The following is a 24,987-nucleotide window of genomic DNA, read 5'->3' as shown; positions in this document are numbered from 1 at the left end:
TTGTGAGGATACGTGGCTAAGAAGATGAGATGGATGGACGGACGGACGTTGGAACCGGTGTACGCAAACTAAATGTTTCCAGTTTTGCTTTTTCTTGCATTTGGCAACTCGGCAGTTTGCGGACTTGAAGATGTCAATCAAAAGGCAGAAGTCAAACCCCCCACCCGAAGCCTCCCCAAAAAGCCCCCCCAAAAAGCCCTGCTCCGAGAGGTTCCCACGAGACGGGACTCCTCTCCTCGTGCTCCGGCGCCCCTCGGCCGGGACGCCCAATTAGCGCGGCGGCCGGCGGGCGGGCTCATACCTGTGGAGTTCAGTTCGGGGGACTCTGCGGACCAGGCCTCCAGGATCAGAGAGAAAGTTCCCTAGAGGAGGACGAGGAGGCAACGCTGACATTTACGAAGCAAAGCGGGGGGGGGGGGGGGGGGTCGGGGAGAACACCTACCGGCCACTTGAAACGGAAGGGAACCCGGACCGGCGCGCTCCCGGCGACCCGGACCGGGTCGGCGGGCAGGATCTCGGTGAGCGCGGCACCGTACGTGCACGGCGGCTCGGGGTCGATGACGTCCTGCGCGTGCTTGAGGCACACGCGGAAGAAGAGGTGGCACGCGCCCGACGGCCCGCAGAAGGCGCGCGCGCTCGTGCCAGTCAACGACTCGATCTTCAGCTCGAACACGCCCGACGACGCCGTCTGAGGGGTCGCCCCAAACGAAACAAAAAAAAAAAAATTCGATTTTGGAACAAACGAACGAACACACGGCAGATAAAGATTGGACGTTTTCCCCATTCCTATTATCCTCGCAAAAATCGGAAAGCCAAGAAATCACAACAGCGACAACAAGACAGCAAACTAAAAGGAACAAAACAAGTCAAGACGTCGGAGAAAGTCACTTTTGCTTTTCCTTCTGTGAACACAAAGGTAAATTTGCAATGGAAATTACGTTTGACGAAATAGCCCGAAGGCAAACAATAACACAGAAATTGGAATCGCACTTTGCTTGCACTTGATTAAAAAAAAAAAAAAACAAACAAAAAAAAAAAAGAAATCTCGGGCCGACTTCAAGCCTGCTAAAGTGACGTCATCCCCGCCAAAGGGAAAAGTTTCCAAAGAAAAAGAAAGAAAGGAAGAAATATTTGGCAGAAGAAAAAAGTCCAAAGTATACTGACGGTGGTCGCGCGCAGCAGGATGACGAGCAGCAGGTAGCGCGCCTGCATGACCCCTCCGAAGAACATCCGGCCCCCAAAAAAATATTAATTTCCAAAAAAAAAAAAAAAAAAAAAAGTTCAAAAAAAGTCCAAAAGTCCGGTCGCGCAAGGAAGGCGTTTTGACTTGACTGAAGCGCGAACCCGCCGCCGCCGCCGCGTTTAAAGGTCGAGGGAGGGGGCGGGGCCGGACCAGAGGGAGGGGCTAAGGTACATCACGGGGGCCGGGCCAAATCAGAAACTGCAAATCGTCCAATATTAAAAGTGGACCACGCACTCTGCGTCCGTCGTTGGCTCCGCCGCGGCTCTGACTTCCGCTCAGAGTAAACCAAAAACTATGGTTAAACATTCACGCATTGTTATGGAAAACGATGCGATAAATACATGACAATCAATTGTGAAAGTGAGGCTGAAAAGTTACTTCTTTGCCACCGCTTGCACGGTTTTGACAAAAACAAAGCTAAACTATTCCAATGAAATTGGATGTTATTATGTTTCACAATGTAAAACTTTCACGTGAAATGGGACGCAAAGCAATGTTTTGCCCTGACCGGAAGTCGACCACGTGAAACGGGGCCTGCCCGCGTTTGAAAGTGTGACGATGGCCACAAAAGTCGCCTTTTCAAATGCATTTTGGCCTCGCGCAGGTGCGGCCTTTCGCGCCTCAACTTAACGACTCGTCACGCGTTCTCACACCGCAGCAGACGTTCCCACGACACGCGACACGAGGCCTTCACAGCCACCCCGCAGCCCGATTGAGTTTTCTTCACACGACGCGTCCGCGCCATTTGAGCACGCGCGGAACAAAAGGTGCGTGGGAGGGAGATTGGGCGCGTGGCGTGCCCGGGTGCTGGGGGCCCGGGGAGGGGGGGGGGGGGGGGGGGGGGGGGGGGAGGAGGGGAGGTTCTCTCCCCCCCCCCCCCCTCAGCAGATGGCGCATGTTGGAATACGCACCCATTCCGCCTCGGAGTGCACGTGTGCGCGCGTGCGCGGCTTGCGAGGCGCGTGCTGTCCGTGAAAGAAGAAGGGGGAGTGCTGCTGTGACGTCAGCACCGCTGCGCACCTCTTTTCGGGAAGATGACGTCACGGACGATGAGGAAAATGGTTCTCAACGGGCGGCCCGCGTGATATGACTTGCGGCCATCTGAACAGATGCGGAGACTTTCTCGGCCGCGACGTCACATCCGACCGGTGATGGATTGACGCCAATGACGTCGAATACAAAGTGGAGGACCGCGCGGGCACAGGCCCCTCGCACGTGGTCAACTCCCGCTCAGGGCAAAACGTTGCTTTGGGTCTCGTTTCACGTGAAAGTTGACATCCTCACCATTTTAAACATTAATATCACATTTCATTGGAATACTTTTTTGTCCAAACCGTGCATGCAAAGAACTAACTTTCATTATTAATTCTTATATATTTTCTATAACAATGTTTGTATGTTCCCATAGTTTTTGCCCTGACCAGAAGTCGGAGCCTACTGACCGTGGCGGAAGCGACGGTGGATGCAGAGTCCGCAGTCCACTTTTTATTCGACGTCATTGGTCAAGACATAAAGAAAACGTTGGTCGCCCGCGTCATCAAATTGCGCCGCCGACATCATCGTGGCGGGAAAGATGCGTTTGCGCCAGCGTATTGAAAATCGTGAAGGAGTTAAACACACACACACACACACAAAAAAACCCCCAAATGTTTCCGTGCAGATTCGAGCTTGGTACAACGAGGCACACTTGGACGCACAAAGCTTGTCAAACCGTGTCCACGTTTGTTCCCTTTAGCAACGCCGATCATTGGAATTGAAGCACACGTGTTGACCATTTTTATCATACGATCGCAGAACTTCTCGAAATTAATGTTTTTTTTTTTTTTCTCCTTCGGCATAAACCAGCGAGGCTCTGTGCTCATCGTCGTTGAACAGAATGTTGACCTTAAGCGACGTCAGCCACACGAGACGAGGCCTTTTCCAGACACGGGAGACCAGGTCAAAGGTCGCGGAATTTAAATCATAATCACTGATATTTTTCGGTGAAAACATCCAACAAGATACGCATTTGATGGTACAGTCGAACACATATTTTTGTTAGGAAATAAACATTCCATTCCCTTGAAGTGTGAAACCGCAGAGGTGTTACTTTTCACTGGCTGCAGTTTGGGCCGGGGGGGGGGGGGGGGGGGACAAATGGTCGTCGCTCGGTCCTAAAAGCACCACGTTGGCGTTCCCGCGTTCGCACCTGAGAGACGCGAGCGTGCTCACGTCAAAGCAGGAAAATCATTAAAAAAAAAAAAAAACAAAAAAACTGGAAGCCTTTCATATACATTTAAGAAGGAAAAAAAAAGTTAGAAACAAGACGGCAAATGTGACAACACAATAAAATCCTAAAAGTGCACAAATCAGCTCGTCGAATGACGTCAAAAAACAACACCGATTTGATCAATATTTTGATCAAACTTATTTTTATGAGAATTACGCTAGCTAGCTGTGAAAATACCTAGCAAAAAGTTTTTGCTATGGAAGCAGCATCCATTTCATTAGCATGAATCGCTCTCATTTCAACGCGCTAAACCGTCCATTTGCATACATTTGACAACCCAAACAGATATTTTCGACATAATGGATGGAAATCATATTCCACTTTCCGTTTTCCGCACTTCCTTAACAATTTTTTTTTAATATCACCACCGTGTAGCATCATGGCTGCCTTTTTTTTTTTCTTTTTTAACATTTGTATGACTGCTACGGCTTAGTTTTTGCTTGTACTTTGTATTTTCTTCTCAGCTCAACTTGACCGAAATGAAATGAAAAGCAAACATTCAAACATTTGAAAGCAAGACAATTAAGCCAATGAGAAAGAGAACAATGAAAGTCTCGTGTTGAGTTCAAAGCTAAACAATGAACGAAGCCATTCCAGTTTCACACCCTTTTTCGATTTCCCCTTTTGGGGCGAAGGATCTAAACCGACGTCAGTCAAAGCAGAAAAACCAAAACGCGTTGAAGCGACACGAAGCGCAAGGCCACCAAATTTGCGCAGTGGACTCATTTTTGTCTCCGCAACCGGTTTGGGAGGCCTTAACGAGCGTTCACACAAAACTTTACGGGCCTGTTAAAGAACCGCGAGCAGAATTCCGACGGCGTCGTGCAAGCGTGGCGGCCGACAACAACTTTACGGGCTCAAGACCGAGCAGGACGCACGGTCTGGTTCCCACAAGATTCCTGGCCGGGATTCAACTTCCTGCTTCCTGCCGGGAGGTTACGAAAGCTCAGCGCGGCCAAGTCCAAACGGACTGGTACTCCGTTGGAGCGCTGCGCGGTGCCACAACACACCGGGTCAGCGCCGAGCTCCTCTACCGCATGAGGTGCAGCGTCATGAAGAGCAAGAAGAAAAGTCGGAGGAACACGTCATTTGCTTTACAAGTCACAAATAAGACACAAGCCCCGAGGCCACTCCCACACTTTCAATTTCAAGTCCTTTGGAGTTGTTTTACCAACGAGTACCGCCCCCCCCCCCCATCCATCCTTTTCACCCTACAGCACTTGTGAGGATAAGCGGCTTGGAAGATGGATATGGACAGATTTTATACTGAATCAAGTTTCTATTTTTCCACAGCCAATCACGGGGAGGGGCGATGAAATTGCTACGCTATGATCTACTTTTTCCTGACTTTATTTGACCGCAGTAGAGCGGCAATCAGTAATCGAGTATTCTACTCATCGCAACAATCAAGGTCAAGAAGAAAATGGATTTTGGCTTTGTTCAAGAGCAATAACCAAGGAGGCATTTCATACACTCATGAAAGAACAATTTGGTTCCCTCTTTTAATTCTTACATTTTCTTGTCTACAATTTCTAGCGAGGCAATTTCAAACAAATAAAAATAGATTTCACTTTCAATTTGGTATTTTTTTTTGTATCAAAAACATAAGGCATTCCTTAAAAAAAAAAAGTTTGTCATACCGTAATAAAGGTGCAATTTTATCCAACGTTGGTATACCAGTCTGAACACTAGAGGGCAGCGTGTAAAAATATGACGTCAAAAAGACACAACGGAGAAGAATTAGATGCTACTAATAATAAAGTGAATACATAAAGAAATAAGACACGAGCGGAGATGACGTCACGCGACGGAGGTTCTCGTCCCCGCAATCGCAGACACTTTCGTCCGACAGAACCATCGGGACCGGCGTGGCGCTGACAAACCAGAGAAACTTGTCAAGTTTGGGCTTTTCCACGGCGAAAGTCAACACATTGACGGCACTGGCCCGAGACGTGACTACTTCGCACTCATGTTATATTGTGTGGTTGAAATCTATCCAAATTAATGCAATTATTTTTCCCATGTGACCTTTACGCGAACCAAGTGAGAGTGACGCAAAACTGAAAAAAATAGCCCAAATTTGGAAAGGCTTCAAGCAAAATGCACGAAATTTGAACAAGGATTCTGCTCGACGTTGACCAAATTTGGAAATGACAATCAAGCGTGAGAGCCGGTTGTTGATTGGTTTCTTTAATTGAAGAAATCGGCGTACGACGTCCACATCGATCACGCGATCTGCGACCGCAAGCGAGAGAAGAACAACGAGACAGGAAGGAAGAAACCAAAGCTCATAAATAGAAAAGAAAAACAAGACATGACAGGAAGCGGTCACGCGCCGCCCTCGAAGTAGTTCGGTAGATCTCGGGTCAGACCTTACGGGGCGACTCGGCGCGGAACTCCGCCGGACCGCCTCCGTTTCCGTCCGATCGGAAGCTGCGTTCTGCCCAGGGGGAGGGGCCGGCGAGAGTTCCGGTCACCCCGAGTAGAGCGAGCAAGCGCTTCTTGGCTCGCTCACTGCTGCTTGGAGCGCCAAAAGCGCGACGCGATGGAGCCCAGAGACAAACCGGACTTCTTTTGCTGCGACCACTCGCCCACCCGCTGCTGCTGCTGCTGCTCCTCCTCCTGCGCACACACGCACACCGTCACTCCCCTCTGACGCCGGCAACAACAAAGTCCCCCCCCGGCTTCGGCCCGGACCCTCCCGGTCGCCCACCTGGGCCAGCTGGGCCTGCCGGCGCTTGAAGGCGTCGACGGGGTCGTCCTCCGTCGCGTAGTTCTCCAAGACGGAGCGCACGTCGTCCACGCCGCTCAGCGCGATGGCTGCCGGAGGAGAAAAAGGACCAGCGTTCACGTCGTCGGCATCGACATCGGCGTTGTCATCGTCGTCACTCTTGCGATCGCCGTCGCTCCTCGTCGTCATCGTGATCGTTATTCCAGTCACGAGACGCTCTACGCGCCTCACGCCTCGTATTTTAGTTGCCGTCGTAAAGCGGATCAAGGGACTGGGCCGGGCCGGGCCGGGCCGGACCGCAAATGGCAAAAATATGCAGATAATTGACAGCCGTTATAACACATTAAAAGCAAATAATAAGCATTTTCAGTGTTGGTTCCCGCCCCCGCTTTGGAGAAAAAAAAAAAAAAAAAAAAAAAGTTTACGTGCAAATTCCGAGCAAACAAATTTTCACTACGTCACCGCGTTGGAGTTCAAACCAACAGAACGACGCGAGCGGTGGACAACGCGAGAGTCCAGGCAGATTTTCTGTCGTTATCTGGCAGCTGCCGGAAACGATTATATCTGAGAGCCTTCATATTATTTGTTGATGTACTGTACGTGTATATACACACACACACACACACGTCAGGCTCCGGTGCGCGTTCTTACTCTTGAGGAAGTTGGCGAGGTCGTAGAGCGTGCGGTCGTCCGAGTTTCCGTCCCACTTCTTGAGCGCCATCCCGTTGAAGGGCTGCAGACTGAAGGCTTCGCGCTTGCAGTCCACCACGATGACTTTGCTGCTGTCGCGGTTCAGACACGACACGTCCTGAGGAGGTGCACAATGCGGACGCTGAGGCCTTCGTGCGCTCATTCGACAATTTCACACCAAGTGAAGCGCGGACGGAGGCGTCCACGCGGATTCCGCACTTTCTGCGACCTTACAATCACGAACCTGAAATGAATTTCTGCGCACGACCGACACAAAGCGTCACGTCGTTGGGGAGTGGAATGAAAATATGATCTGGAACATTTCAGAAAATGCTCATCTGAAAAGTGCCGCGCGCGTATTTGTATTCCTCCACTGAATCCAAACGACACCCGAAAAGCAGCGATTCTCAACCGGTGGCGGGTTGCAGACCCAAAGTGGCTCCGTCGCAAGCGGCCACGCCAGTAAAATTGGGAAATATTAAAGGGGTCAGAGACACCGCTGACCGATTTGGTCGCACCGGTGCGAAAAAACTTTCAACGAAGGAGACACACCTATCGCAATCTCGAAACCAATCGGAGAGAGTGAGGGGCGGACTGGACCTGGTCCGGTGACCTGATTGGACCCATCATCTTCACGAGCCCCAAAAAATTCCCTTGAATAAAACCCGCACAAAAGGGAGGGGGACGCTGATCCCCCCCCCCCCCCCCCCCCGCCCGCGTTCGATCATCTTCAGATGGGATGAATGAAAATGACGCAGTTCCGAGCACGCGCAGGCCCCGCAAAAGCATCCCGACGGGACGACGCTTCGCGGCTGAGCAACGGTGAAAGTCCCGTCGACTTTCTCAGGTGCGCTTCTCCACATTCCCCCCCCCCCCCCACCGGCCTGGTCTTGGGCTATTCCTCAATTCTTCCGCCGTCCCGTAAAGCCCGCGGCACCGCGCCACATCTCGCAGGTCCAAGTTGGCAGCAGACTAGAAGAGCAGCAACTTCATGTGCGGCCTTCACGGGTGTAAAGCCAGAAAAAAAAAACGTTAACGAAGGCGTGAGATGCTGGCGCGGACTTTCGTTATGCTTTCAATTATGACAACAACAGGAAAGCAGCTTCGGGTCATGGGCCCGCGCCCGTTCGCCGCCAAGAGTTTTTCAAGGAAACACTTCTGCAGTCAGGGGTTTTCCACGCGCGCACAAAGAGCCATCCATTCTGCGGGCCACTCATCCTCACAAGGGTCACCGCAGCCTATCCCGGCTCACATCCGAGCCGCTAATGTTTGTCGAGAGGCGACAGAGGCCCCTCGTACGGATCAAAACACAAGGAACGACTCAACTATTTCATATTCAAGTACAAAAAGGAAAATGAAGTTTTACCCTCCCAGCGATGCCTAAAACACACCAAATTCGCTACTGTGATTGGCTAGCAACCAATCCGGGAAACTGAGGACGAGCAGTTTCGAAGATGGGAGATATTAGGCAACTAGAACTACCCGCAAAGCGAAGAGGGCAGCACCAGGGCTGCGAGGGTGTAACCGGCGACGAGCGTGCCCGCGAGGGCTGCCGGGTCTTGCCGGCCGTCTAATATTGGGGGCTCTTCCTCCGCCGTGACTCCCTTTCAATTCATGATTTTTATTGGGAAAATTCAACAGTCGTAGGTAAGAACCGCTCGAAGCGGGCTGCGAAATGCGGCAGGATGGCTTCAGTTTCTCAAATGGCTCCATTTCTACTGGAACGGATCCCAAGCAACTTTGTTCAAGTGAGTTGAGGAGTTTCATTTTGACAAATGTACCGCAATTTCTTACATATAATGCACATTCCCTCCCCCACAAAAAAACGTCATAAGTGGATCGTGCAGTCTATAAATTTTTTTTTTTTTAAATAAATAAAGTTGAACTTTATAACCATATGCTGTGGTTTAAAAAAAAAAAAAAAAAACTGTAACCCTTCGTTCCAATATGCCACCGCCAAGTAGAGGTCACGAAGGAAGTGTGCCTACACTTTCATTCCAGCAAGGCAGTGATACGTACGAGTGCATATATGTACAATTGTGCTCAAAGAGGTTTACACATCCTAGCAAAATTTGAGAAATATTTTTTTACACTATGATCACTCATCATTCATTTCTTTACAGTTATGCTTTGTTGAATGATAATCCTCAGTTGAATTTGAATCCCATTAAAGTAAAATTAAACGTGTTTGACCTGGCCTTTCGTGTTTTCTTGAAAGAATTGTACACATCTTACAAATTCTCTCTGGGTGATCAAACATGAACACAACTGCGTGTTTTCCCATTTACTAAATAAAGGTATGGGTGTACATTTCAAAATAAGATCAAGTTAAAAAAAAAGTATATCAAAGTGCTCAATTTTAGATTTTTTTGAAGAAACTAATATGCATAAAGTACTTCATATTTCAATCATATGACTAGTAGCATATATACATGGGCAGAAGGGGCTTTCCAGGATTTTGAGGTGAGGGTGGACATTATACATGAGATATTAGGGTAGTTCTTTGGCACGATATGAAAATGAGTCATCCGTTATCCTTCCTTCTGTCTTCTCACGTTCTTTCATAACGAGGTCGAGATGGCAGAATCTCATTTCCTAGTGTCAGCTTTCAGCAAATGACAAAAATGTTCATTTTTCAAAAGGACAAACTCCCCTCCCAAGGAGAGCCACAAAGTATTCGTACTTTGCTGTCGTGCAACGCAGCCACTGATGCTGATGCGCATAATGTCGGTCGGTTGTCAATCATTTACAGTACGTGATGGCAGCGCACGTACCGACGACGTGTCGTCATAAACATCGCGGGCGGCGCTAACGAGAGCCATTCGGGAGCTCGTGGAGCTCGTGTCGCGTTGCGGCTGACAACGAGACATCTTTTACAACATGGCATGACGTCGTACATCTGCGTGGAAAAAAAAAAAAAAAAAAAAAAAAAAAAAAAATCGGACAAATATGAACACCCTGTTCAATGTGAGCTCATGTCGCCTGAGCTTGCGCGGCTTCAAGTAAACCGACCGACTGCGTGTCAGCGCGGGTGCTTGCGCTGCAGGTTTCCGAATGTTTGACACCGTCTGGAGATGAGATAAGACGTCATTAAGACGATTTAGGGCACCAAGTGCCGGAGGCGTCGTCCGCGCCACGACGGCGTTTGCGCGTGCGTGGAGGAAGACTGCTAAGCCGCTCTTGCGACCGCCGTCACCCTCCCTCATCAATCCTCGACGTCCGACCCGGAGGTCAGGACGCCGGCCGGCAAACAATTGCAGGATGCCGGGCCGGCTGAGGAAACGACGACCGCGTCCCGGTCCGCTGAAGCCAAGCGCGAGTCCTGTCCGTACTTGCAACAATGAATTGACCAATCGACAAGTCAGATGATCAAGTTATTCAACTATTACCATACCGACCAATTTGTTCAGCTCCAAACTGTCAACATTTGCAGAATTTCATGGCTCTCGACTGTAAATCTTGAATGCTTGAAGGCGCCTCCTGTATGGAGAAAGTTCGTGGCGTGGCGTGCATTTTCGCCCGATGGTTCCTCCACACAACACAAGCAGTCTTCAAATTTTGAAGGTCCCGTGGGCGCCTTTTGTCGACCTCGAGTTTCCCTTTCACTTTTCGTAGATTTTCCAAGACAGGGCCATTTCCGCTCCATTTCCTTGATTTAATTTTTTTCTTTGACAGTTTCCTCAGCAGCGTGTTTCGGAATCTTATCCTCCCGAAATGTCCCCCCCCTCGGTTGCTTTTCATCCTCCTTGATTTTTGTCAAAAATGTGTCAGTACATTTTCCCCTTCATCCTTTTTTCAGTAATATGAAGTACACCAGTACCATTTGCGGAAAAGCGGCCCCACACGCTCACATTAGCAACCTCCGAAGTTCGCCGTTGGTATGCTGGCTTTTAGGCCGACGTCCATTGCAGTTTGTCCCGTAACAGTACAATTTTGTTTTTGTTCTACCAAACTATATTCTCTCAGTATTTAATCAGTCATGTCAACTACAGCCAACAAACCAAAAAAAAAAGAAAAAAAAAAAAAATTTTCAGTTTTTGTGTCAAATTTAGGACGTTGAATGCGCTCGCCGGTTTGCTGCTCCGTGCTTCAGTCGGCACGTGGAACGCGGCTCCCTCGCCAGGACGCGGGAGATCCTTCTCCGCGCTCGCCTACCGGGGGGGAAGTGACGGGAGAGGGGGAGTTGGGGGGCGGTTCCACTGTTGTCTTTGGCACCAAACTAACGCCAAAGTGCCCATTTTGTCAAAATGAAACCTCTCATTCTCCAACACCAAGCTAATGCCAAACCACTACTTTTTTGCCAAAATGAAAAGACTCAACTCACTTCGACATCACCAAAATGGTGTCCAAGCAGTACTTTTGAAATGAACGAATGAAAAGCGCGGCCCAGCAACGGAACGGTCAGCGACGGTTGCCCGTAGTTAACGCACCTTGACGTGATGTCCGTCCATGTAGCGGGTGGCGTCTCTGAAGAGACGATAGAGGACGAAACCCTGCGGGTCGATGCCGTCAATCAAAGGGTACGCCGTCTGGGACACACACAAGACGCCCACCCCGTCAGCAAGCGGACCAAAGATGTGCAAACTCATTTCTGGATTCCTTTTCGGAGAGCTGGCACGGTGCCTGACGCGTTACTCCATCTGCCTCAAAGTTCCACGGTTGCGGGTTCAAATCCTTCCTCCCCTGTGTGGAATTTGCCTCATCTCCCTGTGTACTCCCACTGCACTTATACACGCTAGGTTAATTGAAGACTCTAAATTGGTTGTACTGGTATGTGCATCGTTATATGTACCCTGCGACTGGCTGGCGACCAGTTCAGGGTGTACTCGCCTCTCGCCCTCAGATAGCTGGCATACGTTCCGGTGAGGATAAGTGGTACAGAAAATGGGATTTCTTTATTATTATTTTCTTTTAGAGTAACTAAATTGTTGGGTGGAAGCAACCATTTGTTGGGTTATACGGCTGATGTGCTAAAATAGTTCTTAACTTGCTTGTGTCGATTAAAATGCCGAATTAACTGTTGAGTTATCAAATCACCACATTTTTTTTTTTTTTTTTTTTTTTGGGTCATTTCGATCCAATCGGTTGGGAGATTCATTTAACCTAAAAAGTTGGCCCAAATGAATAATCCCACCCAAGCAATCATTTGCTTCAAATGAATGCAAACTGTTTTCCGCACGTGTATCATGTAAATGCTAAATGCAAACGCAAGCCAAGTGCAAAAGCCTGCGTGTGTTGTGGGACAAAAGGGCCACAAACAAACAGACCCGGCGTCAAACTGCGTGTCAAAGTGCCGTCAGGCCCCTCCGCGACGCCCCGGCGTACATTTAGCATGTGAAGAGGCGACGGTAAAATAATTCACACCCCATCAGACGCAACTGGCAGCATAATTAATGCATCATTTGGCGCTTCTTCTAACTGCGGATTAGCACATCCAAGTCAAGGCAAAACAGTTTGACAACGCGCTTCTGAAAAGGGAAATTTGAAAAAAATCTATATCGCGTTGATGGGGCCCAACCGATTTTTTTTTTTTTTATGCCTATACAACATTCTGATATCGAGCAGGAAAAAAAAAAAAAAAAAAAAAAACCCACGATAACCACTTCATCGCCAGATTACTAATAAACAAAAAAAATTCAGACAGAATAACTCATTTGGTCCTTTAAAGTAAAGACCCATTTAAATGAACTTAATTTGACAATTTTACCTGTACTTCTGAAATACAGTGGCATATATTAGTAAAGTATTACTGGAAGTAAAAAAAAAAAAAAAAAATTAAAAAAAGATTTTTTTGTTTAGACCAGTGGTTTTCAAACTTTTGTTGCCACCCCCCCCCCAAAAAAAAACAAATGTCGCAAACAAATTAGCGCAAGGACATATTTGCGTGCGACTCCAACAGCTACAGGCGTTTACTGTTTCAGGGCTCGATTGGGCAAACTCTGGCCGATTATGATTTCAAAAAGGGCTGAAAATTGGGCAATGAAGTTGACCTTCATCAATGTGAAGACACACTGATTTTGTACAATATTGATCAATAATTTATCAAAATCAGAAACACATCAATATGTTTTCTATGTAGTACACAATATTCCGAGGAATTCCCTACCGTCGTTTGACCATCCGCTACCACCAACCCCACGTGCGCGCGGGCGCTTCTCACCATGCCGGTCTCCGCGGTGAAGATGATGATCTCGTAGAGCGGCGCCAGCTGCTGGAACAGGTAATCGATGCCGGGACGTTTTTTGAAGCGCCACCCGGTTGCCAGCTGAAGGTGCACATCAAGCAAACGCCGTCACTTTGCGTGTCGACTGAAATCCGCGACAAAGTCCGAGGTGGCGTTCAGCGGCGGAGGCAAAACTCTTTGAAAGTACGAAGAGCGCAGACGGGGCTGGCTTCAAAATGTTCAAAATGCGAACATTGCAACGTCAGCGCAAGCGAGTTGGGGGTCCCGGGAAGGAGATCGACGACGTGGCCGCTTTTGAGGCACCGTCACATTTACGGGAGCGCCACTCGTCACTCGTCACCAAATTCAAGCAAAAACTCCGTATCGATTATCCTCACACAGTTATCACCGCTATCTTTGGGCGAGAAGCGGGGTATATCGTGGACTGGTCGCCGGCCGATCGTAGGGCACGTGCATACACACAAACGACCATTCACACCTACGGGCCATTTAGAATCTTAAGCTTAAGCTAACGTGGGTGTTTTGGGAAAAGCGGCAGGAAAGACAGGAGAAACCCCACGGAGAACACGCAAGCGAGAGCGGATTTCGATGCGCAACCTCGGAAGCGTGAGGCACTTGTGGTCACCACTGGGCCGCCGTGACAACGCCTTGAAATTGACGTCGGCCTTCAGAGGCCGAGACGTGCGCCTGTCGATCAAACGGAAGCGCAACGGCGCTCGCGGAGAAAGCGAAAGCCGCTAACACTTCGAACAGGTCCATGTAAGACAGAACGAAAGTGGACGAGAGAGGAACCAAGCCAAACTAGAACGGACGCCACCTAAATGGACACGGTGTGACCGGGGACAACCGGATGGGACCACACGGGACCGTATCGAACTGGAATTGTGGGTGCAAACGTACCGACCACTCAGGGTGCAGCAGGACATCCGTGAGCTCCAGGACTAGCGTGTACGGAGGTTGGTAGTACGGCTCCTTGACTGGGTCTGGCAACAGTTTGGGACTGGTGGGCTCGATGATCATCTGACAGGATCAAACGTAAGATCTGAGGATCTCGGGGATCCGCCGGGCCCACGTCAGACACCTGCACTCAACTCAACTCACCTGTCTGTAGTCCTGGAAGTACTTGACAGTTCTCTTCAGTTGCTGGACCACTGGCGGTTCTGAAAGAGACAACATTTAGCGACCTAACCAAAAGGAATGGATGGACCAATGTTGTTTTGTTTTATTGGGAGCTGAGATTCTTTTGCTGGAAATAAGGAAAATATGATCAAACTTTTGAACAACAACACAAACGCATTTCTTCAACGGATCTTCAGATTTGAAACATTGAAGGTTAATGCGGCGAGTGGCTGGCAACCAGTCCAGGGCGTCGCCCGTCGCCTGCCCGTTTTTTTAGCTGGGATAGGCTCCGGCACCCCTGCTACCCTTGTGAAAAAAAGTGGATGGATGAAAGTTTATGTACCATATTTTTGGGGCCGACAGAACGTAACGGTTAAAAAGCTTTCAATTTTTTGGGGAAGATCTTCTCCCCCATACTGGACCATACGGGGACACCTCTTGTCTTTTTCCTCCCCCAGCAACAAATATTAGAAATGAAATGAAAAATTGTAATTAATCAATACTTCCTGAAGTTTACCCAGCTATAAATCTCATCCGTCTATCCCTATTCTTTATCTGACAAAGTTCCAGGAAGGGGGTCACAAATACTTCAGACCCGAACTACGGGTATTCCCGTGACATTGGGAGCGCGTACCCAAAGAAAACGCGCCCAACTGGCAAAAGATACTTGCGCAGAGCCAAAAACTTTCAAATACTTTCCCAACGCTTTACTTTCGGATTAAGTAGGTTTCCTTCAGAACATCGGCGGCGTCACATTGACAGAACATGTACTGGGCCCGATAAGCCACCGGGCTGCTGGCTGTCGCCGCGTTTAATGACCGAGAAGAATAAAGACGTCCCGCGGGGCCGCTGGCTCTTAGTTACTTACTAGCGAGGCCAGGACAATAGCGGTGAGGCACGTGTCTGCTCCTTGAGCGTACACGTGCTGACGCGAGGAGGTCGGGCTCCCCGGGGACTCCGCCCCCCCAGAGTTCACGCCAGCCACCGTCCGCCGGGCACTCTTACGGTTCACCTGGGCACAGTACGTGCTGGAGGATATTCGGAGTAGCTACGTTTTTCTGGACAGATCGAGTAAAACAAAAGTCGTCCTCCACTTGGCTGCTTTCTCTCCATTCATCTTGTCTCTGCCAATGGTCCCCCTTTCATCGTCCAAACCGTCAGAACAAGACTTACATTTCGGGCCTCATGTCTGAGACCACGTTGGTCGTAAATGCCACCTTTTTTTTTTGGTTCCAGCTTGCGCCATTAAAAACTCCATCGTCGCCTTTGTGCCAGTGCATGTTTTAATGGTTGAACATTGCCTTTTTTCCACAGTGCAATTCCCGAGAAGCGTAAGCGGCGGGGGGGTTGAAGGAGGGATGTTACAGTGCACAAATAAGCCAGGAGAAGAATGAGGAAGGAGCAGAGAAGAGTAAATGCGGGAAAAGATGAATGATAAACTGAAAATAAGGGCTGAGGAATGCAAAGAGGGAGGGGCCAAGAAGAGGAGGTGGCGACCATATAAAGTGACGAAGAAGAAGAACGGGACCTCAGCGAAGGAAAGAATAATGACAGTGAAAAGAGTGCAAAGGGCGCAAAAGACGCAACTGGGTCCTTCAGGGACCCAACTTAGGTCCGGCATCGGCCCCCACGGCACCTTTTTTTTCCTCCGTGGCTCGTTTTCTACCCGGGTCACAACCCGGCACGTGCATCCGCGGTACTCTTTCTAGGCACGAAACCATCGTGTTGCTCGCAGATACGTACTTCTGACCCGAGTTTAGCCTCCGCTACTCTTTTTTTTTTGTGTGTGTGTGTGTGTGGCTCATCATCTTTATTCCTGCGTAGTTTCCGCACTTCTGAACATCGCCTTTGTTCTGAAAAATGGGGACTAGCACGCTTTTCCTCCATTCTTCTGGCATCTTCTCTCCCGCGAGTGTTCTCTTGAATAAAAAAAAAAAAGAACTCTCCAAATTGCTTCCATACCTCCACCGGGATGTCATCGGGACCAAGCCAAGTGTCTTTCCACCCACCCCCCAATTCTGTTCAGTGCCTTTCTAACATCAATGCCACTTCCCGGTCATTCACGCTCTCCTCTTGCCATTTTCTTCTCAAAGTAGTCTTTCCGTCTACTTAGCAGACTACTGGCACCAGTTAACATACTTTAATCACCTTTACTTCCCATCTCTATCCCTGTCTGGCCAAGCTGTAGAGATCCTTTTCTCCTTACATGTCATCGTATGCCTCTTGTTTAGCCTTTGCCACCTCTACCTTTGCCCTACGACGCCTCTCCTCAGTCCTCTCCGTGTCCCACTTCTTCCTCGCTAATCTCCTTCCTGTATTTTGGGGCTCCACCACCACCCCAAGTACTCTTCTGCCTGCCTCTCTGAATACCTTGGCAGTCGTATTCCAGTCTTCCGGAAGCTCTTCCTGGAAGGGTTACACAAAGTCTCAGTGCAATGTCTAAACAAGGTAAACACACCCACGCAAATAAGACCCAAACTCGGGGGGGGGGGGGGCATGTAAACACACCGGTCTTACACCCAACCCAATGAGCCAAAAACATCTCAATGTCTACACAACATCTGTGGGGATTTTTCTTCCCCCCATCCATCTTTGACTCTACCAGGGCCAAACAAAAAAGGAGTCGGAACAAATACCAAGTCATGATACCACTCGTGGTGTGAGGCCTGGAAATAGTCGGATCTCGCTTGGATGAGAGGCCCGACGTTCGAGACAAAAGGAACAGTCCATTAACCGTCCGCTCACTGCCCCGAGATTGGAATCGATGAAACTCGAAAATTTCACTCGCGCTACACGTGCTCAACGCCAAGTGAACGTCCGTCCACCCGTGCTTGAATTTAAGCCGTTCGTCGGCGGGTGCGCACCAAAGTCAACGCAGGACCGATGGGCAAGATGAAGACGAGTCGGAGGAGGGAGAGACCGGACCCGAGCTCGAGACTCGTTGAGCATCGGTATGTGTTGATCGGAACCCCCTGCGGTTGAGCCAGACCTCAATCTGAGGCCGGGACACAACAAGCGGATGGGTCGTCCTGCATTTGTTGTTTTACTCCTTTAAATCCAATTCCCGTTTGCTTCCCTGGCCTGCTTGTAACATGCAGAACTTCACTCTGCCTGTTTTGGGGATTGATTTGCTGCGGATGCTCAAAGTCAGCTTGGACTTGGTCTATGGGTTCTAAAGAGAGGGACTCGATACATACTTACCAACATCAAAACTCTTCTTTAATGCAAAAATGACCCAATTTTTGTGATGATTTCATTGACGCATGTTCTGATTTGTTTTACGCAGCAACACAACATCATAATGATATATGATATGTGATGGTCTGGTGGGGACAACAGATACTGGATACAGTTAGGAAAACAAGTATTTGAACACCTGGGAATTTTGTAAAATTCTCCCTGTTTCCACTGTGAGAGACATTAAAAAAAAAAAAAAAAAAAAAAAATCCAGTTTAAAAAAGTTATTTTTAATTATGTGATTGATCTTATCCGGCCTTTTTAGCCTGTGGGACTCCTGAGACCGCTGATGGGTACCGGCTGCCCAAGCGGAATGCAGCTTTGGTGGTCGCCGAACCAAAAACTCCCGCATGGCAAGAATTCAGCGAGCCCATGGAGGGAAAAACCTCCGGACAGCTTTGAGGAAATCTTGGCCCACAAGTCGACGTCTTAAGAGGGGAAGCAGTTTACCGGAAACACTGCATAGTGCCGATGGTGCGCTGCTGACTTCGACTGGAGACGTTGCAGTCAGTGGGGGGAATACTTTGTAGACTTAAATTCCACCGACAGACTCTGCTTCCCATGGACAGAGTCTGGGGTCTCTGAAGCGGGCTCTCCTGTCTCCGGGGTTGAGGTCACCGGGAAAGCTTTCAGGGGTGCTGAATAGGAGGATCCGTCGGGAAGTCAAGTCTCAGATTCAGGAGGACCAGTATGATTTTTGTCCTGGCCGTATAACGGTGGACCAGCTTTTCCCCCTCGGCCGGGGTCCTAGGGGTGATGGCAGTCCGCCCAAGCGGTCTCAACGGGTTTTATGGAGTTGGCCTGTGAACTAGACTGGACTCGTGTCTGATGGACGGAAGGAAGCTCTCACGGCTCAGTTATGGAGGTGTGCGCGCACGATTCAGGTGGCCCTCTTTTTTTTTGGGGGGGGAGGGGGGGGGTGAATGACATATGGCTGACACACACACACACCCACACACAAGATCTGTTGTCCGAGCCACCGAAGCTCTCGGGTGCCATCCATCATTTGAAAGGCAACACAAACACAAAGCGGCAATGATGGGGCACACGCACGCTTGTGTAACATTCCTAATGTGCATCTGATGCCGCTTATTTGCATTTCCTGCTGACTGAAATGCAATCAAAGCTTGGAAAGACTCGCGAAGGCAGCAGATGTTTAACCAGGGGAAGGAAAATGACATCACAACATTCCTTGGAAAAGGGTCGTTACTTCACGTTGAGGGCAGCATTTAACAAATCAGTTCATCTCTCAATTTTTTGGAATTATTCATTGAGTAAAAATCAAACATTGGAGAATGTTTACCGTTTTTTTTTTTTTTTTTTTTGGGGGGATAGGGCCAATTTTAGGTTCGTCTCCAAATGAGTTACAGATGATTGACATAAGTGAAGGCCTCCCACTAAGTTCAAGTTGTCGTCTCAACGTGACAGAAGAACAAGTTCACACTCACCTTTGTCGAACTCATCGGGAATCTGCAGGACACCAAAAAAAAAACCAAAACAACCATTAGACAGATGTCCACTCTCGCCAATCAAAAGTGTCAAAGACTGGACATGAAGCTTCAGTGAGAGCGGGGTCGGCGTGTTCCGAAGAGCGCCGTGACGCAAAATGTCGCCACGGCGCTCTTCTCGCCTCGTTAGTCAACTGAAAACGGATCTTTGATGGCTCTTTCTGGTCGCTCAGGTCTCGCCTTTTTCATCGATTGCTTCAACGCCAGATCGTGCTGGTTTTTGGCTTTGGGGTTCACCAGTGAAAACAGCATTTACATGAAGACTGTCTACGTGACAGAGGCAAAGCATTTTAAAGCTGAGAGAAGAGAGAAAATTGATGAAATGAATAAAGTTTGCATTCCGGTAACGATATAGTTTCAAAGTCATTTATTCTTTTGAAAGATGTATCCGTCATTGACTGGACGTAAAATTCAGTCCCGGAATTCCAGAGAATGCAGGGCAGGTCGACGCTAGCCGAGCAGCTGCCTAAATGTTTATGTTTCTCTCAGAAATTTATTGAAAATAACGACGGCAAGAGCATGCGCCTTGGGCGAGTGTGTGAATGTCTACGAGCGCTTGAGCGCTCCACTGCCACGTTAAGCCAAACTCGGCTAAGTTAGCAAGAGAGGCAAGAAGTGCTCATGTTTGCATGAAGTCAAAACATTCAGGTTAAACTTAAAAGAAGCATTTTCGCAGAACCAGAGGCAAACTAGTCCATGCGATGGATTGCTTGATTTGTCTTTTTGAAGTTAAGCGGTGTTTAAACGCCGGTCTCTGGCCAAACAGATAAACGATGATTGTATTTCAGCACCGTTGCTCGCCAACTGCGCTCTGACGCATGAAAACTCCCGGGTCGGAACATTTTTAATTATGGCTGCAATATACCGTAGGTATAATCGGCACACAAAAAAAATACTCACATGAGGCCACAGCCCATGACATACTTAATTGTGGCTGTTAAATAGATATATTGTGCACGCAAAACGCTAATTTATGGCCAATAATTATGAATTTGCATCCAGGAATAGTTTATGACAAATGGACAAAATACTAATGAATAATATTCAGGTCATACCCGTCTTGTCGGCAGAGCAACGAAACCAGACCTTCTCTAGAAATGCTCAGGGTTGACTTATGAAAAGCAAATCAAAAATTGACGTTTGACACAAACATGACTTCCACTTGCTTGGAGCCAGAAGTCCGTACGACTGTGACTCAATCACAAACTTAAGTTTACAAAAGGATTCAAAAAGACGGGGACAAACGTTGTGCGCAAAGGTTTTCTGCATTCAGTGAGAGTTTGAATTTCAGCTTATTTGGACGTTTCGCTTTTGATGCCCAGGCTCAACATTCGCACGTTTATTGTACGTAACTATGTTGCGCAAGACTGGCTCATGGGCCGACGCAAGGTACGTCAACGTACGTCGGTGAGGAGCCGTGTCGACAGCCGAGAATTTTAGTTCACTGGTAGTTCTCTGCGCTCTCAAGCCGGAGACACGGTCGCGAACCCAAAAAAAAAAAAAAAAAAAAAAAAAAGGTAGATCAAGGAGGGTTGGCTGCTTGAAAACCAGCAAAAAAGTTTGGCCGCCCCTGGTGTAAACTGTTGATGCCTCTGAAGAAGCTTCCAAAAAGTGATGAAGGTGCCAGAAGTGTGCCTGCACTTTGAAGTGAGGCACAGGAAACAATGAAGGACTCCACACAAGCGTGAGACGCTCACGACCAACGAGGACGAGGAATAGCCTCGTGCGCACTGCCGCCCTCTGCAGGACAAACAGCAGAAGCCGCCAACGAGGACGAGCGCTCGCTCACATTGAGCTGAAATCGTTTCAGAAAACTTTTCACCTTTCATGAAGTTTAGACACACAATTTCTTCTTCCCTACCAAGGACACGGAATGCCAGACTTGTCAGGCCTTAGACAAAAAAACTGAGCCTTTGGTTGCAGGAGCACCCGAGGAACATGAAAAACAAACATTTTTGTAGAAAAGCGGACGGAAACAAGTCTTTTCATCCATCACCGCTCCTGCCTCGAGCCCCTTCGGCAATACTCGGAAAACATCTGCGCAAACCCGCAAGTGTTGTCTGAAATAAAAGTGGAAGTACTGCAAGAACAAAGCCTTGTTTTTAATCGTTTTGTCATGAAAAAAAAAAAAAAAAAAAGGTCATAAGAATGAAGTTTTACTATCCACGAAATGCCTTTGTTTTCCTAATATTGTGCAAAGCGCGTCTTATTTTCGGGAGACGGCGTCTCAAACTTTGAGGAACAAAAGCGCCGACGGCGTCGCTGCGACGCGTGCCGGCTGCTCACGTCAAAGGAAGCGGGAAATGAACTTCTAGAATGGCGAATAATAAAACCCGAGCGGCCGCGTTTCCCACAGTGAAAGCTTCAAAGTGAGGCAGGAAGCTGCTCCGGGCGGTCCCGACCCGACAAAAGGCTGCGGCGGGGCGGGTGTGAGAAGTGTGCCCTTTGAAGTGCGCCCAAGTGGGATCGTCAGGATAATTGGGATAATGGGGCTCTTTGATGCCGGCCCGAAAAAAGTGGCAGCCCCGCGCCAAACGTGTCGTCCGTCTGCGTCGCACGTAAGCGCCGGCGGGCCCGCGTGGCCTGGGACAAAAGGTGAGAGAAGTGTGCTACTTGCGCAAAGGTGTGGCCCTCGGTCCCGCGGACACGAAAGGCGCACGGGCCGAGGGTGCCCGCCTCGCCGGCGGAGAAGACCCGAGAGACTGACCGGTCGCAAAAGATTTGCTCGGGCTCTCACCGGAGCCACGCCGTAACGGATTCAGGCCCGGGCGGTCGAGGTTGGTGTCCTGCGTTTTGCCGAGCAAAATCCAGCGCCTCTATTAAGCGGTTCTTCTATCCTGGTCGAGGTGATTCTTTAATGACGACGACGGTTGAAAACAGGTAAACGTGACTTCGAAAGAAAAAACTGAATCAAACAATGAGGTCCGCCACACGCAGCACAATCAGCCAGCCCCTGAAGGAGTCTCTCACAAGTCAAATGTCGACCATTATTGGATGCGCCACTTTTGCTTGTCCCGCTCCAACAAGGCTTTCCAACGTTCTCAAGCGTGTTTGACGTCCATAAAATCCAAAAAAAAATCAAAGCGAATGTTCTGATGTAGTCACAAATTGAAGTGAGCAAAGCGAGAGAGGATCACGTTGCAGTTTGGTGACGTTAAGCTACGACGTAAAGCTTTTTCTCGACAGGCTCGCAAAGGTCTCCGTTCGATTTGAGTCTTTGGCGACCCGGCTCGTCTCCGGGAGACGTCACGGAGACTCGAGACGCCATCAGGCGACCGACTAGTCGCCAGGCCAGCGAAAAGCGGGTCTCAATGTGTGCGTTTGTGTGCACGTGTGTGCGTGAAGCCAACCTGGTTTCCTTCTTCGTCCACTGAATTGGTCCCTGAAAATGGAGGGAAAAAAAAAAACAGTGTGAATACCTCAAACATTTTATCAACAACAAACTTGCGGTTCACCGTAAGATTATCGTTAAGAACCTCGCGATTCCATTCAACATCGATTTCATGCTTGATTCAGTAAGAGGTCGGAATACACAAAGAGTGCCTGTTGAGCGTCACTTTGCATTTTTGAGCAATATAGCATATTTTTTTGCTTCTATAGAGTACAAAAAGTTTTGCGCATATCTGGTACGCAAGTGGCCAGGAGAATCTGCACAGCCAGAAACGGGGGGGGGGGGCAACTTCATGTGTTCCCCCCCCCCCCCATGCAAGTGGGAGACCTCAGCCCGTTGAGAGCGAGGCCATAAAAAGGAGAACAAGCGGTCAACATGTGCGCTCACCAAATATGTAGACGACGCTGACGGCGCCACCCAGGCCCATGAGGCCCGCCAGCCTGAGCACCATCTTCTTGGCGTACGCCGTGTTCTCCTTCTGCTTCTTGTCGCCTCCACCCCCCGCACCTTCCGCGCCCTCTGCAGGAGGAGGCTGGCCCTGCAAACACAACAGATCGCAACCAACTTTCCAACTTTCACTCGGAAATGCTTGGGCTTCGCCATTTAAAACACATCCATGAAGTCACAAATCCCAAAATAAGATGGTTGTGAACAAGCACCGCGCATGATGCCAATGCAAAATATGCATGTGAAGTGCAGATATTGCTATTCTCCACTCGTTTGACAGTGTAATATCTGTGACTTTGAATGGAAGTGGGGGTAGCGGGGGCGGCACGGTGGGCTCAGCTGGAAAGGATTGGCCTCACAGTTCCGAAGACCTGGGTTCGATCCCGGCCCCGCCCGTGTGGAGATTGCCGGTTGTCCCCGTGCCTGCGTGGCTTTTCTCTGGGCGGGCACTCCCAAAAACATGCAACATTAAGGGGTCACTCCAAACTGCCTGTAGGTGTGATTGTGAGCGTGGCTGTTTGTCTCCGTGTGTTCCAGTTCGGGGTGTACCCCGCCTCCAGGCTGTTGACAGCTGGGATAGGCGACCCGAGTGAAGAAAAGCGGGAAAGAAAATGGATGGATGGATGGATGGATGGATGGGTGTAACAGGCGGCTTGGGCCAATATGAGTGACACGGGAGTCAGTGAACGAGTGTAAAGTTGGCTGGCTGTGAATTGACCATAGGTCAGCCAGTCAGCGATGGCCATCGCCTTCCAGCTACTCATGTGGAGTTCCATCAGTCTTTTAATAAGTGAGGACTGTGGTCTTCGTCCTGCTCCATGTGCACAGTGCCCTGAGACAACTTTTGTTGTGATCTGGTGCTTCATAAATCATTTTGAATTTGAGATGTGTGGGTGAAAGGGCGGGAAAGATGACAACGATTTGGTCCGCCTTTGACCTTCACGCCAAACAAACCTTCGGTTCGAAGACAACACACGCAAGGCCGACCACACATCAGATGACATTTGCACTTGCTTCAGTCATCCCTGTAGATTTTACTACAGGGATGACATGGCACGTACATATTACAACTTTATGCCAATTTCTATCTGCAGCGAGCGCACATCCCGAAGTAATAGGGGCATTTTTTTTTTCCTTTAGAAATGGTTTGCTCTTATCTTGGTTTGGCATACAGAAAGTGTCCAAACGCAGTGCTAGCATGCTAACAGTAGCCAACAACCCTCGTCGGGGGTTTCATTCAAACGTTGATGGACAAACGGAAACGTATCGGACACTCGTGCCTTCTTACAAACAACATTTATCGTCCAGAGACGCGGAGTGCGTTCCCTACTTGACTCTAGATGTGACACACAAAAAAAAAAAAAAACGTTCATTTTGGAAGCAAATCAAGCTAACGACAAGTGGGACGTAGTAGCGGGGCGGTTCGCTTTACGTGTCGAGACGTCTCGACTTGCAACGTCGCGATTAATCCCAGCAGCGTTCTCTCGTCCTCCCCGCCCACGACGTCGCCTCGCTGTGGAAATCGAGCGCACGCAAACGGCCTCACCTGACTCTGCTGTTGGAGCCGCTGCTGGAGTATCGCCCGGGCCAGGCCCCCCGTCGCGCTGTCGTCCCCGGCCGCCGGTTTATCCGTGGACAGTAGACGCGCGACGTCCACCGCGACCGGCGTACCGTTGCGGAGCCTCAGGAGGCCCCGGCTCGCTCGCGCACACATGGGGAACACGCAAGAAGCCGACATGTTGGAAGACGGGTGCCGGCGAGCGCGTTCTTGTCTTCCACAGCGACGTAAAGGACAAAAACAAACGATTGGTTGCAGCTCTTGAGTGACAGGCGGGAAAGCCAATCAGCGAGGGAGCAACCCGTGGAGGGCGGGTCAAGTGGGCGTGATCTGTCTGCACTGGCCAATCAAAAGGAAAGCGAGTCTGACCTTCGAATGCGACACGACTCCGCCATGTTGGTTGAGGGCAAAAGCCCCAGAGTTCTTCTCAGACCTAAGAAAGCTTTTGCAATATACTGTGTTGTATTACAAGATCTAACATCAAATGCGCCTTCATTTCCGACTTGCTTGATACTCTGATTGAATTCTTGTGCGTCTGGACGATGAACGTGACGCAAATATTGCCTGCCGGTTAGCTACGCGTGTGTAGTTTTTCCGGTTGTCGCGTGAG

General features: G+C 49.2%; 2 protein-coding genes across 4 annotated transcripts in view; both read right to left on the bottom strand.

The window, feature by feature from the left end:
- Positions 1–1,317, bottom strand: part of dlc (deltaC) — a 37,216-nt gene extending 35,899 nt beyond the window's left edge. Inside the window, exons 1-3 of the mRNA XM_061826603.1 lie at positions 1,165–1,317; positions 443–688; positions 302–362 (exon numbers count right to left, since the gene is read on the bottom strand). Of these exons, the coding sequence (XP_061682587.1) occupies positions 302–362; positions 443–688; positions 1,165–1,230 (373 nt within the window). The 5' untranslated portion in view covers positions 1,231–1,317. The remainder of the gene's footprint in view (positions 1–301; positions 363–442; positions 689–1,164) is intronic.
- Positions 1,318–5,686: 4,369 nt separating this feature from the next.
- timm50 (translocase of inner mitochondrial membrane 50 homolog (S. cerevisiae)) lies at positions 5,687–24,687 on the bottom strand. Of its 3 annotated transcripts, none has more exons than XM_061827141.1 (12): positions 24,366–24,687; positions 22,760–22,910; positions 22,332–22,363; positions 18,922–18,943; positions 16,607–16,642; positions 14,219–14,277; positions 14,018–14,137; positions 13,094–13,198; positions 11,364–11,462; positions 6,895–7,051; positions 6,226–6,332; positions 5,687–6,134 (listed from the first exon to the last, which is right to left on the bottom strand). In XM_061827141.1, the coding sequence occupies exons 1-12, from the start codon at positions 24,555–24,557 to the stop codon at positions 6,024–6,026; spliced, it is 1,191 nt and encodes a 396-aa protein (XP_061683125.1). In that variant the 5' UTR covers positions 24,558–24,687; the 3' UTR covers positions 5,687–6,023. The 3 variants fall into 3 exon arrangements, with proteins under 3 accessions (XP_061683125.1, XP_061683126.1, XP_061683127.1); XM_061827142.1 differs by having other exon boundaries at positions 5,687–6,131; XM_061827143.1 differs by lacking the exon at positions 16,607–16,642.
- Positions 24,688–24,987: the final 300 nt, after the last annotated feature.

This window comes from Syngnathoides biaculeatus, chromosome 8, assembly GCF_019802595.1.
Source record: "Syngnathoides biaculeatus isolate LvHL_M chromosome 8, ASM1980259v1, whole genome shotgun sequence".
Classification (NCBI taxonomy): Eukaryota; Metazoa; Chordata; class Actinopteri; order Syngnathiformes; family Syngnathidae; genus Syngnathoides; species Syngnathoides biaculeatus.
Note: the sequence above shows the minus strand (reverse complement) of the source record. Positions and strands in the feature narration are given on the sequence as shown.

Bases quoted from the DNA above. Each gene is read 5' to 3' on its own strand.
- timm50 (XM_061827141.1), bottom strand. From the start codon at position 24,557: ATGTCGGCTTCTTGCGTGTTCCCCATGTGTGCGCGAGCGAGCCGGGGC. The intron at 22,911-24,365 runs GTGAGGCCGTTT...TTGTGTTTGCAG, and splicing joins GGCTCCAACAGCAGAGTCAG to GGCCAGCCTCCTCCTGCAGA. The intron at 6,333-6,894 runs GTAAGAACGCGC...CTCCTCCGGCAG, and splicing joins CCTCGCCAACTTCCTCAAGA to CCATCGCGCTGAGCGGCGTG.